General features: G+C 24.3%; 1 protein-coding gene across 3 annotated transcripts in view; it reads right to left on the reverse strand.

Moving 5' to 3' along the window:
* Positions 1-9,738: 9,738 nt before the first annotated feature.
* The window catches only part of LOC122499505, an 84,642-nt gene continuing 79,741 nt past the window's right edge, over positions 9,739-14,639 (reverse strand). For all 3 annotated transcript variants that reach the window (XM_043607892.1, XM_043607893.1, XM_043607895.1), the window contains one exon: positions 9,739-11,746. In XM_043607892.1, the coding sequence (XP_043463827.1) occupies positions 10,670-11,746 (1,077 nt within the window). In that variant the 3' untranslated portion in view covers positions 9,739-10,669. The remainder of the gene's footprint in view (positions 11,747-14,639) is intronic.

Below are 14,639 nucleotides of genomic sequence, written 5' to 3' on the forward strand. Positions count from 1 at the left end.
CAGGGATCACAGCAATTTTTTGTAGGTTTTTGGTAAAAAAGAGAATTTCAATTATTTAAAAGGAAATTTTTCAACTTAACAAATTAATGCAACTCATTTTTTCAAAAAATTCATTAATCTTATAATTTAAAAAATTATATTTTGGATGCTCCTAAACTCCTAAAGTATTTTTTTCATCAATCTGAGGCAATTCTACCCGGCGCAACTATTTTTTTCATCAATTTAAGTAAATTTCCCCTGTTATATTATTAATAAATAATATTCAATCTAAAAATTAATTAATTAATGAAAGGAACAGAAAGAAAATAAATGAACTTACGTGGATAAAGCTTTTTATTTACACTCTAATTACTATTTCGTTTAACAATCAAGTGGATATATATACAGTCTATCTCAGATTTGGCCATTCGTCGTAAAAGTACTTAAAAACCAACATTTTTCTAAGCGCTATTAATATAACGTTTATTCACTATATACTCTGTTTAAAAGCATTATTACAATTAATAAATAATTTACTACATTACAAAGACACTTTAACTACAATGTTTCAAATCATCGAATCATATCTTTCCATTATGCTTTTTTAATTTCCATAAAATTTTCTAAAAGCGATATTTCAATTAGTTTTATGACAATAATTAATATATTGCCGAAAAGAAATAAATAATTACAAAATCTATACAAATCGTCAAGTAAAAAAAATTAAAACAATAAATGTACAGTATGTTTTCTTTCGACAGACAAAGAAAATTGAAAAAAATACACTATTATAAATTATTTGTGTAATAGAAAATGTAAAAATTAAAAAAACAAAGTATATTTTTTAAATACCGATAAATAATCATCGGTACAATAAACCCGTTTAGATATAACATTTCGACCTGTTTTTATCCGTGAATAATAACATTACAAAAAAAAATAAATTCAAAAAAACGATTATTCTTATCAATAAATTAAAATATAAACGCCTTTGGCACAATCATGGATTGGTTTTATATTTTGAGATAGATCTCCTCCCGTTTTGGTATTGCTGAGAAATTAAAAAAAAAACACTACGGGAATAGAAATTCTAGTTCATTAAAAATTTTTTGGAGAATTTTAAAAATGTTCAAATTTGACATAGTGACGCCTATATTTTTTTTTTTTGTTGGAAAAGTCCATTAAAAAGGAGAGTAATATTTTTGAATACAATTTTAATCTCGCAGATAACAGTATATAGCTGCCACTCGACTGCCTTTTTTTATATTTTAATTCTTCCATTATATAAAATACTAAGCTCTACTTTTTACCACCGAGCTTTTTTCCCTTATTCAGACAAAAGATTAGTTTTCACTATCGATCACACTTATCTCTAATTACAATAATTTTTTTTTGTACCTATTGGGAGCTATCTTTCTATATTAAAAACGTGCTTCAAGTTCTTTTATTTTCAAACTTTAAAACTGATTTTTTTCATAAGGTCAAATCTTTTTATTTTTTTTTTTAGCAATGTTTAGTACTTAATTAGGTTTTAGTACTGAATTATTAATTACTTCATTATTTAATACTTTTTACTCTTGAGCAGGTAATTGTTACTTAACATTGAGTATTATTAATTAATCAATTATTGGGTCTTAGTAATTAATTATTGAGTTAATAATTATTGTGTTAATAATTATTGCCTTAATAATTAACTAAATTATTGGTCTTAACTCTTAACAATTAATTATTGAATTAATAATTATTTTGTTAATAATTATTGTGTTAATAATTATTTTGTTAATAATTATTGTGTTAATATTTATTTTGTTAATAATTATTGTGTTAATAATTATCGAGTTAATAATTATTAAGTTAATTATTATTGAGTTAATAATTATCGAATTAATAATTTTATTGAATTTATAATCATCGAATTAATAATTACTGAATTAATAATTAATCATCGAGTCATAATAATTACTCAATTATTTAGTAAATATTCTCTACTCATTTTAGGAGTAAATTAAAGCAATAATCCAAGTACTTAATTACTGAGTACTTATTTAATACTTCATTAATACTATCTGGACTTTCTCGTCATTATTTAAACATTTGACTTGAATGAAACATAATTTTTATTTATTCTCCTTTAGACAATATTCTCGATTCTTGAATAATTAGCGAAAATTCGTTTAACACTATATTTAATTAGTTTACTTAAAAAAAGTTCTACGAAGGGTCCCAAATACTGTGTAGTTTCTCTTTCCATATTTTTTTTTTTTTGTTCTAAAATCTTTTTTTGTTACACTATTATACGTGAATAATTTTCTTAGAATACAAGCATACACTCTGTTTCCCATTTTTTTTTTTTTTTGTTTTTTTCGGAATTTGTGCATAAATTTTTTTTTGCTCAAATTGTACAATTCTATGATAATAAAATCAATTATAACAAATAAATAACAAAATAATCAACAACTTAGATTTTGGTTTTTTTTCGTGGAACAATTTTTTCTCTCGCTCTCCTTAAATTTCTATATTATTATAGAAAAAGGAAGTTTATAAAAACCAGCAAATTAGTAATTATTGTTAATTAAAATAATGTTAGTGGCCATTCGAATTTTATTCAGTAAAAAGGAAGATTAACAATTAGAACTTTTAGGCCAATATTCGAATGGACTTCTCAGTGAAATCTCTTCATTAAAATGAGCACGGCGGTAAAAAAATAAAAATAGAAAAAACATTAAATTAATTAATTAGATAATTAATAATTATTAATCTATTAAAATTTCATTTATATTTCTATTTTTCTTAATTCAATATGCTTATAAGTATATTAGTATATATATATATTTTTGAGACATGAAGAAAAATCACTGAATGAAGAGAACTTGACAATATATATTTATATAAGAAACATTCGAAATTTTTTTTTTTTTTGCAATCACAAAACATGTAATTCACGCGCAATGTAGATAATAGACAATCTTATGCATACACTTAACAGCATTTTTCTACGATCAATATATAGATATTATAATATATCGGTAGTAATTAATAGGCCAGAATTATGTGTTAATTCATTATTGCAGTCTTGAATGTTTTCAAAGCCCTCTTTTTTTCGTACACGTGGCATGAAGTTGTAAATGACTGTTATTTAATTAATATATTATTTTGTACAAATGCACATTTAGTTGAAAATGTTTTTGTTTTATTTTTTTTTTACCTTTATTTTATTTAAATCTCCAATATTATTCTATACTCTAAAACGTATCTATGCCCTCAAGAGTCGACGCGAAACCGAAAAAAAAGATTTGTAACAAAATAAAACGAAGCTCGCAAATTTTCGATCATTACATTTTTTTAGTTTAATTAAATTAAATTTTTATTTTATTTTATTGAAATAAATCCAACAAATCCAACCATTTTTTTTTATTTATACTTCTATCAGTTAAAATTTTCCCTTAGTATTTTTTCCTTCCTAATTTTTTCCTGAATTCAAATTGTTCCTAATTAAAATATTTTCTTTGTTTATCTTTTTCCTAAATTTAAGTCCTTAGAGTTCTGAACGAATTTTTTTGTTACTTTCCAAGAAGATTGAATTTTGGTAAAAAATATTAATTTACACATTAAAAATAATGAATTATTTACTGAATGTTAAATTAATTTTTCATTTTCCATTAAATAAATTTAATGAAACACAATTTGTTAATAATATTCGAAAATATTCGAAGGAGAAAAAATTTCTATTCAAACGTTCAAAACTTTAAAGAAATCTAAATTTTAATTTTTCTCATAATTTTCTTTCTCATTTCAAGATTTTTTTCCCGTAGTTTTTCGTCTATTTCTCAAAAAAGAAAAAAAAACAAATTTGTTTGCTTCGTTCAAATTTGATACAAATTTTTTTTTGAAATTGGCAAATCTCTCGCGTCGATACAAAAAATTACCACAGTTTCCGCTTTAAGAGATACAATTGTTCAACATACGTTTGTATAAAATATAAAATATAAATAAGATCGATCTAGAAACTAAATATATATTTATAAAATAATATAATAATAATATTTATTTTCCTAAAGTTTTGAACAAAATTTTTTATTGGAATATTTTTTAAAATTATTATACAAAGAAGAAAAGTTTAAAAATTAAATATTTACTTAGTTAAGAGTCATTTTTTTAATATTAAAAATAATTTTTTTTTTGTAACAAAAGAAAATACAAATTAAAAGAAGTAAAAAAATATCGTCGTTCATTTGAATGTTCGAAACTTTAGGAACATTAATATTAAAAATAATAATAGTAATAATAAAAATAGTAATATAATAATAATATAATAATAATAATATAATAATAATATAATAATAAACAAAGTTTTGTCCTGATGTGAAAAACAATAATTTAACAATCGCTCTTATTTACAGTTTTTTTTAAATCTAATAATCGCCGCGTAATACTTGTCTGAACTTACAGTTTATTATAGATAAATTAAAAATTAAAACCTTAGATATCACAACGACAATGATCGGTAGTTAGGACTTTGGTTATTAAATTCCTTGTTTTATTATATAAAATCTGTGTATGTGTGTGTTTTTTTAATTTTTAAAATATGATTCGATTCATATTTTTTTTCTTTTTCATTAATTGTATATCATTCCATGATTCGATTATCCATCAACGATTAAAGAGTCAATTTCAAAACATCCATAGCTCAAAATCTACCTGTTACAAATACTAATATTAGATTTAATAATTTTTTTTTGTTTATTATAAATACCATTCTAAATGTATATTAAATTAATTTTTACTGTTTAAGAATTTTCATTTTTCATTAATATTCATAATATCTATGGTTAGTTTTTTTCTGAAAAAAAGGATCAAGTCACAATTATAATAAAATTTACTCTTAATGACTTTTTAATATTTTTATTCTCTATTTATGTTTATTCTTTATTTACCTTTATTTTTTTTTCTTTCTTTTTTTATTATTTATTTATTTTTATTCATGATTTTTTTTTCTTAATTTTTATTCTTTATTTATTTTTTTCTTCATTTATTTTTATTCTTTCTTTTTTCTTTCTTCCTTTAATTATTTTTTCCTATATTTATTCGTATTAATTTCTATTTTTATTTTTCGGTAATATTCAGTTGTTAGAATGTTACATAATTTTTCTATTGTTATCTTTCATTCGAATTGGAAATTGTGACTTGGTCCTAATTACAAATATTGCAAATCTGACGATTTTTTCTTCTTTTTTCAAAAAAAGAAAAGTATTTTAGTCGATAAAGAATATTAAACATTTAAATAAATTCATGTAAATAATATTCTATATATAAAGCTTAGTTATATATTTTTTGTGCACAACTGTCGATTTTTTAATATTAAAAACAAATTATAATACGACAGTTTCGTCAATTAAATTCGGTTTACAAATTCTTCATCACATCGAGACAACAATATAATTTTCTTTCAATTTTCAACTTATAAAATCAAAAATTTTCCTATTTGAGGAAATTCACTTTCGTTAGTCTCTGTCAAAAGATTTATTTCTGAATATTATCTTTTTTTCAGTAATAATTTTTTTTTAAAACAATATCAACAATATTATAAAATTAACATTACTATTAGATAGTAAAAACAAAATAATTTTGCATAATCATCAATTTTTCCAATTGATTAAAAATTTAATTTAATTTTAATAAAAATAGAAAAATTTTTCCAATAATTAAAATTTGGCAAAGACTATCGCTAATGATGTTTCATAATGAAATTTAATAATTCAATTTCAATTATGCGGTGAATAAATTTTTCAAAACTTGAATATTTGAACAAATCTCTATTAAAAAAAAAATTATACCTGGGTGTTTTTTTTCTTGAAATAAAAACACACTTTGAGGTGAGCAAATAATTTAAATAATAAACAAAAAAAATATTTACAACGATTCTGGATGCAAATTAATTATTTGCATTGCATAAAATTTACCAGATTTGTTTGGCAGAACATCTAGAGAATTATCTACGCTTTGGCATTTAAAGATATACATATATACGTGTCTCTCTCCTTTTTTCGGATATAATCTCATTTACGATTTCACGTGGAAATCTCGAATTCGAGTGATTTTTTCATATAAAATTTTTAATACTATCGCACTATTGTCTGGCGTATCTTTGGCGTTTCAGACTCAATCCCAGATATATAAAAAATCGATATTCCTGGGAAAAAAGAATAGAAACGAATCGTAAGGACAAATATATAAACTACAGCGTCTAAATTTTTTTTTTACTTCTAGACTTCAATCTGGCCCTTTTTTTCTCTCTGCAAAAATTTCTTTCACATATTTATAAAATTTTCCATTAATTAAATATTGCAATTACAATTATTTGTAATAAGTTGAATTATTTTTTTTATGAATTGCAAATATTCAAATACTGCTAATAATTATATATATTTATTTCAGTCAAATTTTCATTTATTATTTTTCTCGAGTTGCGAAATAAATTTCCCAAGACTCAAAAAATGGAGAAAACGTGAGAACTTTGCAATCAGTGATTTCAATTTTTCTTTTTTTTTGTTTCTAGAGTTTTGTCGCAGAAAAAATAAATATTTATGCAGTTGACTTGGCTGTCTTCTTAATAGAAAGTTGAATCTCTGGAGAGATCGAATGCTGACTTTGGTTGTAGAATAATAACGCGACACATAAAACCCGAAAATCAATACAATATCTGACTAAAAGCAATATTTAAATTTTAAATTTAGATTGCATTTTCAGCACGTCTTGAATTAATTTCATCTCTCTCTCTCTCCAATTATAACGAGGTAACATTCAATATGTACGTATATGTATATAAAGAGAGAGGGGAGTTTCAAGTATCCATACAGTACATATATTTAAAGCGGTAATTAGAGAGAAAATTTGCGAAACCTGGTAGTATACCGTTTAATTATTAAGAATTTTCTTTAATAAAAAATTCACCCCTTTGACTAAATACAAACAAAAGATGCTTTACTCCACCGTCTGATGAACAAAAAATCAAGACTGATAAAAGAATTTCATTAAATGTAATCATCAGAGTGTAAATTTCAAATAAAAAAAAAAATTCATAATATTCAGACCTACTAGAAATTTTCTTTTCCAGAAAATTTGTTTCCTGCTCAAAAATACTCGAGTATTTTCGATTCTATTTAAAATCGATTTCCGAATGAATTATTTTAATACATTTGTCCAATTCAATAAAGTCGAAGTTCATACAACGTTTGAAAAACGAAAATGAAAAAATGAGACAAAATACATTAATTTAGCTTCAAATTAATTTTCAATTTCAAATTATTTTCGTGTCATTATTCGCTAAAAAAATTAATTTCTCAAATCATTATTAACGTCAAAATTGGAAATGATTTAATTAGAAAAAATTATTCTTTTTTTAATTTTTTCATAGAAAAGTTGCGGACTTTAGACTTTAATTCAATTTTTTATTACTTAACAGTTTCTTCACGTTTTGAATTTTAATTAATTCCAATAATTAATTCCAATTGTAAGAGTAATAATATAAATTAATTTTACGATATTCTTACTTATAATTTTTGAGAATATCTCGTTAGAATTCTAATGAAACGAATTAAATTGTCATGTTATTTGCATTGGTGAAGTTCACAAAGTTTAAAAGGAACAATTTATAAAAAGAAAATAATTTTCCATTAAAATTTTTGTCTAAAAGAATTTACATCTTTCTTAATTAACAATTTTCAAAAGAAAAATTGTTAAATATTGTTTTCTGCTTACAAAATATTTTCTTTTTCCAATTGTTGATAATAAAAGTGAACTTCATTCATGTTGTGATTTTTAAATAGAAAATTGTAATTAAAAGACAACTGGATTATTAGAAATAACCATTCGGATCGGTTTTCTTGATTTCTTTTAAATCTGTAATCAATGTACAATTTGATTATTAATTTAGGGTTTGTGGTAAAAATTTTTTTTCTATTTTTCTCCTGTAGTGTCGCCACAAAACTTTGATTTTTGTCATGTATTTTTAGAAAGAATTACGACTTTTTTTTACTGTTTCGAAAATAATTAAATTGTTTTTAAAAATTTTATTATTTATAAAAATAATTGAAATCTCATAAACAATTTCATATAAATTTCGGGAATAAATTAAAATTTTTGAAAATAATTAAATTTTTTCGAGAAATTATATTATTTTATCGCAAATAATTGAATTCCTGGGAAGAATTTTATTTAAAATGAAAATATTTGAATTCCTGGGGAGAATTTTGTTTTAAATGAAAATAATTCAATTATTTATGAACATAATTTAATTTTTATACAGAATTTTATCAAAAATTTGAAAAAGAATTGAATTATTCCACAGAATTTTATTAAAATTTTTAAAAATAATTAAATTGCTTTGAGAAATTTAATTAAAATTGTATTGAAAATAATTCAATTCTTATCAAGAATTTCATCAAAGTTTTTAGAAATAATTGAATTTCAGCGAAGAAAATTTTTATTTATAAAGATAATTGAATTCATGTTCCAAAATTGACTAAATTTTTTTTAAATAATTGAATTTCAGCGAAGAATTTTATAGAAATAATTGAATTCTTGTCATGAAATTGATTAAAATTTTTGAAAATAATTTAATTTTTTTGAGAAATTATATTATTTTATCGATAATAATTGAATTATTTTAAAGAATTTAGTTATTTATGAAAATAAATGAATTCTTATAAAAAATTTTATCAAAAATTTTGAAAATAACTGAATTCTTAACAGATATTTATTAAAAATTTTGGAAATAATTGAATTTTTTCACAGAATTTAATTAAAATTGTGTTGAAAATAATTCAATTCTTATAAAAATTATAATTTTATATTTTATTTTATCAAAATTTTTAGACAGAAATGAATTCCTGTGAAGGGCTTTATTATTTATTTTATTATTTATCAAAATAATTGATTTTTTGCGAAGAATTTTATTAAAATTTTTGAATTTCAGAGAAGAATTTTATTATTTTATAAAGATAATGGAATTATTGCCAAGAAATACGTTAAAATTTTCAAAAATAAAAGAATTTTAGCTAAGAATTTTATTGTTTATAAAGATAATTGAATTCATTTCTAGAAATGAATTAAAATGTTTGGAAATAATTGGATTCCTGTGAAGGATTTTATTCTTTATAAAAATAATTGAATTTTGTTAAGGAAATGATTAAAATTTTTGAAAATAATTGAATTTCATCGGAGAATTTCATTATTTATAAAGATAATTGAATTCTTAACAAGAATTTGATTAAATTTTTTGAAAATAATTGATTTTTTATACATAGAATTTTATCAAAATTTTTGGAAATAATTGAACTTCTGAGAAAGATTTTGTTGTTTATGAAAATAATTGATTTTTTACAGAAATTTTATTAAATTTTTTGAAAATAATTGAATTTTATCGGAGAATTTTATTATTTATAAGGATAATTGAATTCTTGACAAAAATTAAAATTAAAATTAAAATTTTTGAAAATAATTGATTTCGTATATTGAATTTTTATATAGAATTCTATTAAAATTTTTGTGAATAATTGAATTCTTTTGAAGTATTTTGTTATTTATGAAAATAATAGATTTTCTTCACCAAGAAATTGACTAAAATTTTTGAAAATAATTTAATTTCAGCGAAAAATTTTATTATTTATAAAGATAATTGAATTCTTTCCAAGAATTTTGAAGCTGAAATTATTCAAAAATTATAGTTGATATTTAAAAATAAAAAAATGTTATGTTAGGTCTTCAAGAATTAAATTATTTAAAATAAATAATTGTCAGCAATAGAAAAAATTTAATTTTTTTTTATTAAAATTCGTGATAATTTTGAATTTAATAAGGTAAACAAAAAATGTTCCAGAAGAAATAAATCTCATTAATATTTTCAAAGGCTGCTGGAAACGCAAAATCCGAATTCTAAAAATTAAATATTTTTCCAGTTATTTTGATAAAATTCCATGTCTTTTCCCTGATTCCCTTTACCAATTTTACTTTCACTTATTTTTTCCTGGAAAAATATCAGGGAAAAAAGATCAGGGGAAAATATTTTAAGAAAAATATTAATAGTCACCCTGAATTAATAATCAAACCAGCGACAAGATCAAGAAGTTTAAAAAGAAATCGCCATCAAATGATAACGGACAGGGCGTTATTAAAAAAAAAATAGCCAGATAATAGAAAATCTATAAAAGCCAGAAGAGAAAAATACCTTTGGTACACTTTTTGCAAGTCCTGAGCGTTTTGCAGCTGAGTCACACAATTTTTCTTTCTTAAAAAAAAGCCCACTTTGGGTGCAACTATGTACGTATAAAAGAAAAAAAAAAATAAGCCAAACGCGGCCACAACTAATAATCCACTTTACTTAGTGGTAAACTCGAATACTCGTGGGAAACAGTGCAAACGAAGAGCACGCACATGTAACTTGTACATGACCCCATTTGCTTATTGGCGCGGCCACAGCAAGCAATTGCAGACTACAACTTGTGGGTTCCATCCAAAATTAACGATGTAACCACATTTCCATGTTTCGTTTTACTATTTCTAACTTTTACAATCCTTGCCGCGAGTTTCTTTTTTTTTTTTTTTTGTTTCTCCGCCACTCCGCCTGATAAAGCGAAACTCTAATTCCTCGACTTAATTAGCCGTATAAGGTGAATCCCTCCAAGTAATCCGTTTACACGTTCATCGCGTAGTATACAGAGTTCTGTGTGTTGGGTGGAGGCACGTTATTGGGATGACCTATAAACGAGTTCGTAACTGCATGGCTCGAATTAGTGGAACTCGTTTGATTGAAATCCTGAGCTGGTGCACTGGCGGCCCCCTCGGGGACTCCGCGTTCAGCGACAGTGCAAGGATTATTCCTTTGATGTTGTTGGAGTTTAGTGGGCGAGGCTAGAATTGTTGATGATGTCATGGTGCCGAGTATTTGAGTGCTTCCAGTGAATGTGGTGAGGGTTGAGCCGCCACCGCCGCCGCCGATGACGCCGACAGCGGTTGGTACGGAGACTGTTTGGGTTTGTACGTCACTTGCACTTCGGGACAAATGAACTTGATGGGAATAGGGAGCAGTGGGTCGAGGTGGAGCGATGACAGTGTAGGATGGCACCGGTTGACCGCTGTAGGAAGCGACTTGATGGTGCTGATGGTGTATCGTTTGCACTGTGTGATTGAGAGCGACTGGCGGACTCGCGACGTGAATTTCGTCCGACTGGTGTAAATGAAGATGCAACTGGGGCTGAGAGTGAAGACCTGAGAGATTCGAAGTTGGGGGATTATTAGGCCGGACGTAATAGCGTGGCTGCTGTTGCAGCTGCTGCTGCTGCTGTTGATCGATGCGATTCCTTGGATAGGGATAGCGGTCGATGTGATTCGCGTAGTTGGTGGGCGTCGAGTGCGCCGGGAGAATCCTTTGAAGATTTTGATAAGCTGGATCCGTTATTCCATTGTAGGGGACGAGGTACATGGTTCGGTAACACTTGGGATTGGAAGTTGGCACGGCAGCACTACATGAGTAATTAGTGAAACCTACTGGATGGCGTCGCGACTTACTGGGAAGACTATTGTAGCCGGAGTTTGGAACTACATCGGCTCCGGCAACTCGAACCATTCTGTGACCTGACATTTGATCCTGGAAGTGAACTCCATTTTTCTGATCCACGTAACGATGATTGTCGCCCACTGCGACGTGAACCATTGTTCTCGGCAGAGTATTGCCATCGACGTACGAGCGTTCCAAAGCTTGAACGTTTACCTAAAAGAAAACAATAAATTTAATTTCCATAAATCAAATATTGAATTTGTAATCTGATCTAAAATCTAGAATCTAATTAAAAAATGGTCCCGAAATTTTTAAATGAGGCTGAAGTCCACAACGTTTTTAAAAACGAAAAAACAAATAGAATTTTTTTTCAACCTCAAATCATCTATAATTTTCAGGTTCGTTGTAAGTTTTTAAGAAATTGTTTCTTAATAATTTCTTAAAAACTTACGAACGAATTACTTAATAATTTCTTAAAAGCTTAAGAACCTGAAAATTATAGATGATTTTAAGTTGAAAAAAAATTCTCTTTGATTTTTCGTTTTTAAAAACGTTGCGGACTTCAGCCTCATTTAAAAATTTAATTATAGCCTCATTAACGTAAAAATGAACGACGATATTATATTCATTTCTTTTCATTTCTTTTCTTTTCATTAATCTGTATTTTTTTTATAAAAAATTATTTTGTTTACATTAAGAAAATTAATTTTTAACTAGGTAAGTAGATGCTAATAATTTTAATTATTTTTCATTTTAGCATAGTAAATTTAAAAAAAAAGTTTCCATTCGATTGAACGTTGAAAATTTTAGGAAGACATTCAAAATCTTTAACAGGGTTGCCGCAAATAAGAAGAACCAAGGAATTTCATTAAAATTTAAAAGTAATGTAAAAATATCAAAGTTCTAAAATTATAACGAAAATTCTGCTTTTTAGTGTCCGAAAACATTTTCGAAAAACATATAAACCTTGAATTTCTTCATGGATTTTTTTTCACCTCAAAAACTTTTAAATAACATTAAATTTGAAACTAGTACTTTTTATGAAAATAATTGAATTATTTTAAAGAATTTAATAATTTATGAAAATGATTTCATTGTTATACAGAATTTTATCAAAAAATTTGAAAATAATTGAATTATTTCACAGAATTTTATTAAAATTTAAAAAAAAATTGAATTACAGCGAGCAATTTTATTACTTATGATGATAATTGATTTTTTTTACCAAGAAATAGATTAAAATTTCTTAAAATAATTGAATTTCAGCGAAGAATGTTATTATTTATAAAGATAATTGAAATCAATTATTTAAATAAAAATAAAATGAAAACAAATAATTTATTGAATAATTGAATGTTTCTTAAAATTAAATTCTGATAAAGAATTTTATCCACAAATTCTTAAATAATAGAATTATTTCTTAATATTCACGCTCTAATGCTTTTAATATTCAATTATAATATAAAATTTTAACTGAAATCCATTTTTAAATCAATTTTTATTAGAAAATTCTACGAGAATTCATTCATAAAGAATTTTATCAATTTTTAAATAATTTAATTCTTTTGACGAATTTCAATAAAATTTTTAAGAATAATTGAAATTGTATTAAAAATAATTGAAATTCTGCAAAGAGTTTTATTATTTACGGAAATAATTGAATTTCTAAAAAGAATTTTATTATTTACGAAAATAATTGAATCCCTGTAAAAATTTGATTATTTATGAAAATAATTGAATGACGCGAAGAAATTTATTAAAAATGTGTAAATAATTGAATTCCTCTGAAATTTTTTATTATTTATGAAAATAATTGAATGTTCACGTAGAATTTATAATTCTTTTTTTTTAAATAATTAATATTTTGCCAAAAATTTTATTTTAATTTTTGTAAATAATTGAATTTTGGAGAAGAATTTAATTATTTCTAAAGATAATTGAAATTCGTTTTTAAAAAAAATTCTGTTCTGTTTTTTTGAAAGATGATTTAACCATTTTAGAAGAAAATACATTTTTGTTTTAAAATGTTTTATTTATTTTCTTGATCAATAGGGTAGAGTGGGGTAAAAAAGCCATGGTGTAAAAAAGCCATTTGAGTTTTATTTAAAAACTATTAAGCCGATTTATCAGCTGTTTAGAATATAAATACTATTAGGTAATACGCAACTTTTGAATCTAATTTGAATGTTGTACCTAGATTAATATTGTTTTTCTTGTAATTTTAATTTTTTGTTGCTTTTTTGAAAACATTTTGGTGAACTTTTCAAACATATTACAATCTGATTAAGTGAACGAATAGTAAAAGTAAATGTTTGTACATAAGGAGAAAAGTATACCGAAAACGTATACAATGTTAATTTTTGGAAATTGAACTGAATTAACAATTTATTTTTGCTTTTTTTAATAACTGGTCTTGGGTGTAAAAAAGCCAGGGCAAAAAATCCATTGAATATTTTGTGAAATTCACTTGTTTTCTATTTAAACTAACCTTCTTATTTTACAAAATTTCTCGTGTCTATTTAATAAAATAAATTAAACACGACGAAAAAGTAGTTCAAAGTGCATTTAAAAAATAAACAATGAATAAACGGTTGCAACGAAATATGTTATCTGCGGTGAAACTTAAAGAGAACTTCTAAAAAAGGTACGAAAAATTGGCAGTGCAAATGGAAAACAGGTAAACTTAATATAATTTTCAATTTTGCTTGCTAAAAACTCTTTCATAATTATTAGAATATTTTTCAAATAAGACTATTTGTCATATAAATAAAGGGAAACTATAAAAATACCTAAATTGATAACATGTTTTGCTAAAATCGTAGGGTGGCTTTTTCACCCCACCAGGTGGTGCAAAAAAGCCACTTGCAGTGCTTTCGTAAAACTCTTATAACTTAGTCCTTTCATTAGTTAAAAAATATTTCCGTCAAGAATTTTCAGGCTTAATAACTAAACTTTCAATAACAATTGGAAATTTGAGAAAAAAAATTTTAAATACAGATTTTACAGCATCAAAAGTAAAAATGTGGCTTTTTTACCCCACTCTACCCTATAATTTAAAAAATAAAAATCTCTAAGTAGAAAAATTTATTATTTTCCTGATAAAAAT

Source organism: Leptopilina heterotoma, unplaced genomic scaffold (assembly GCF_015476425.1).
Source record: "Leptopilina heterotoma isolate Lh14 unplaced genomic scaffold, ASM1547642v1 Lhet_169, whole genome shotgun sequence".
In the NCBI taxonomy this organism is placed as follows: Eukaryota; Metazoa; Arthropoda; class Insecta; order Hymenoptera; family Figitidae; genus Leptopilina; species Leptopilina heterotoma.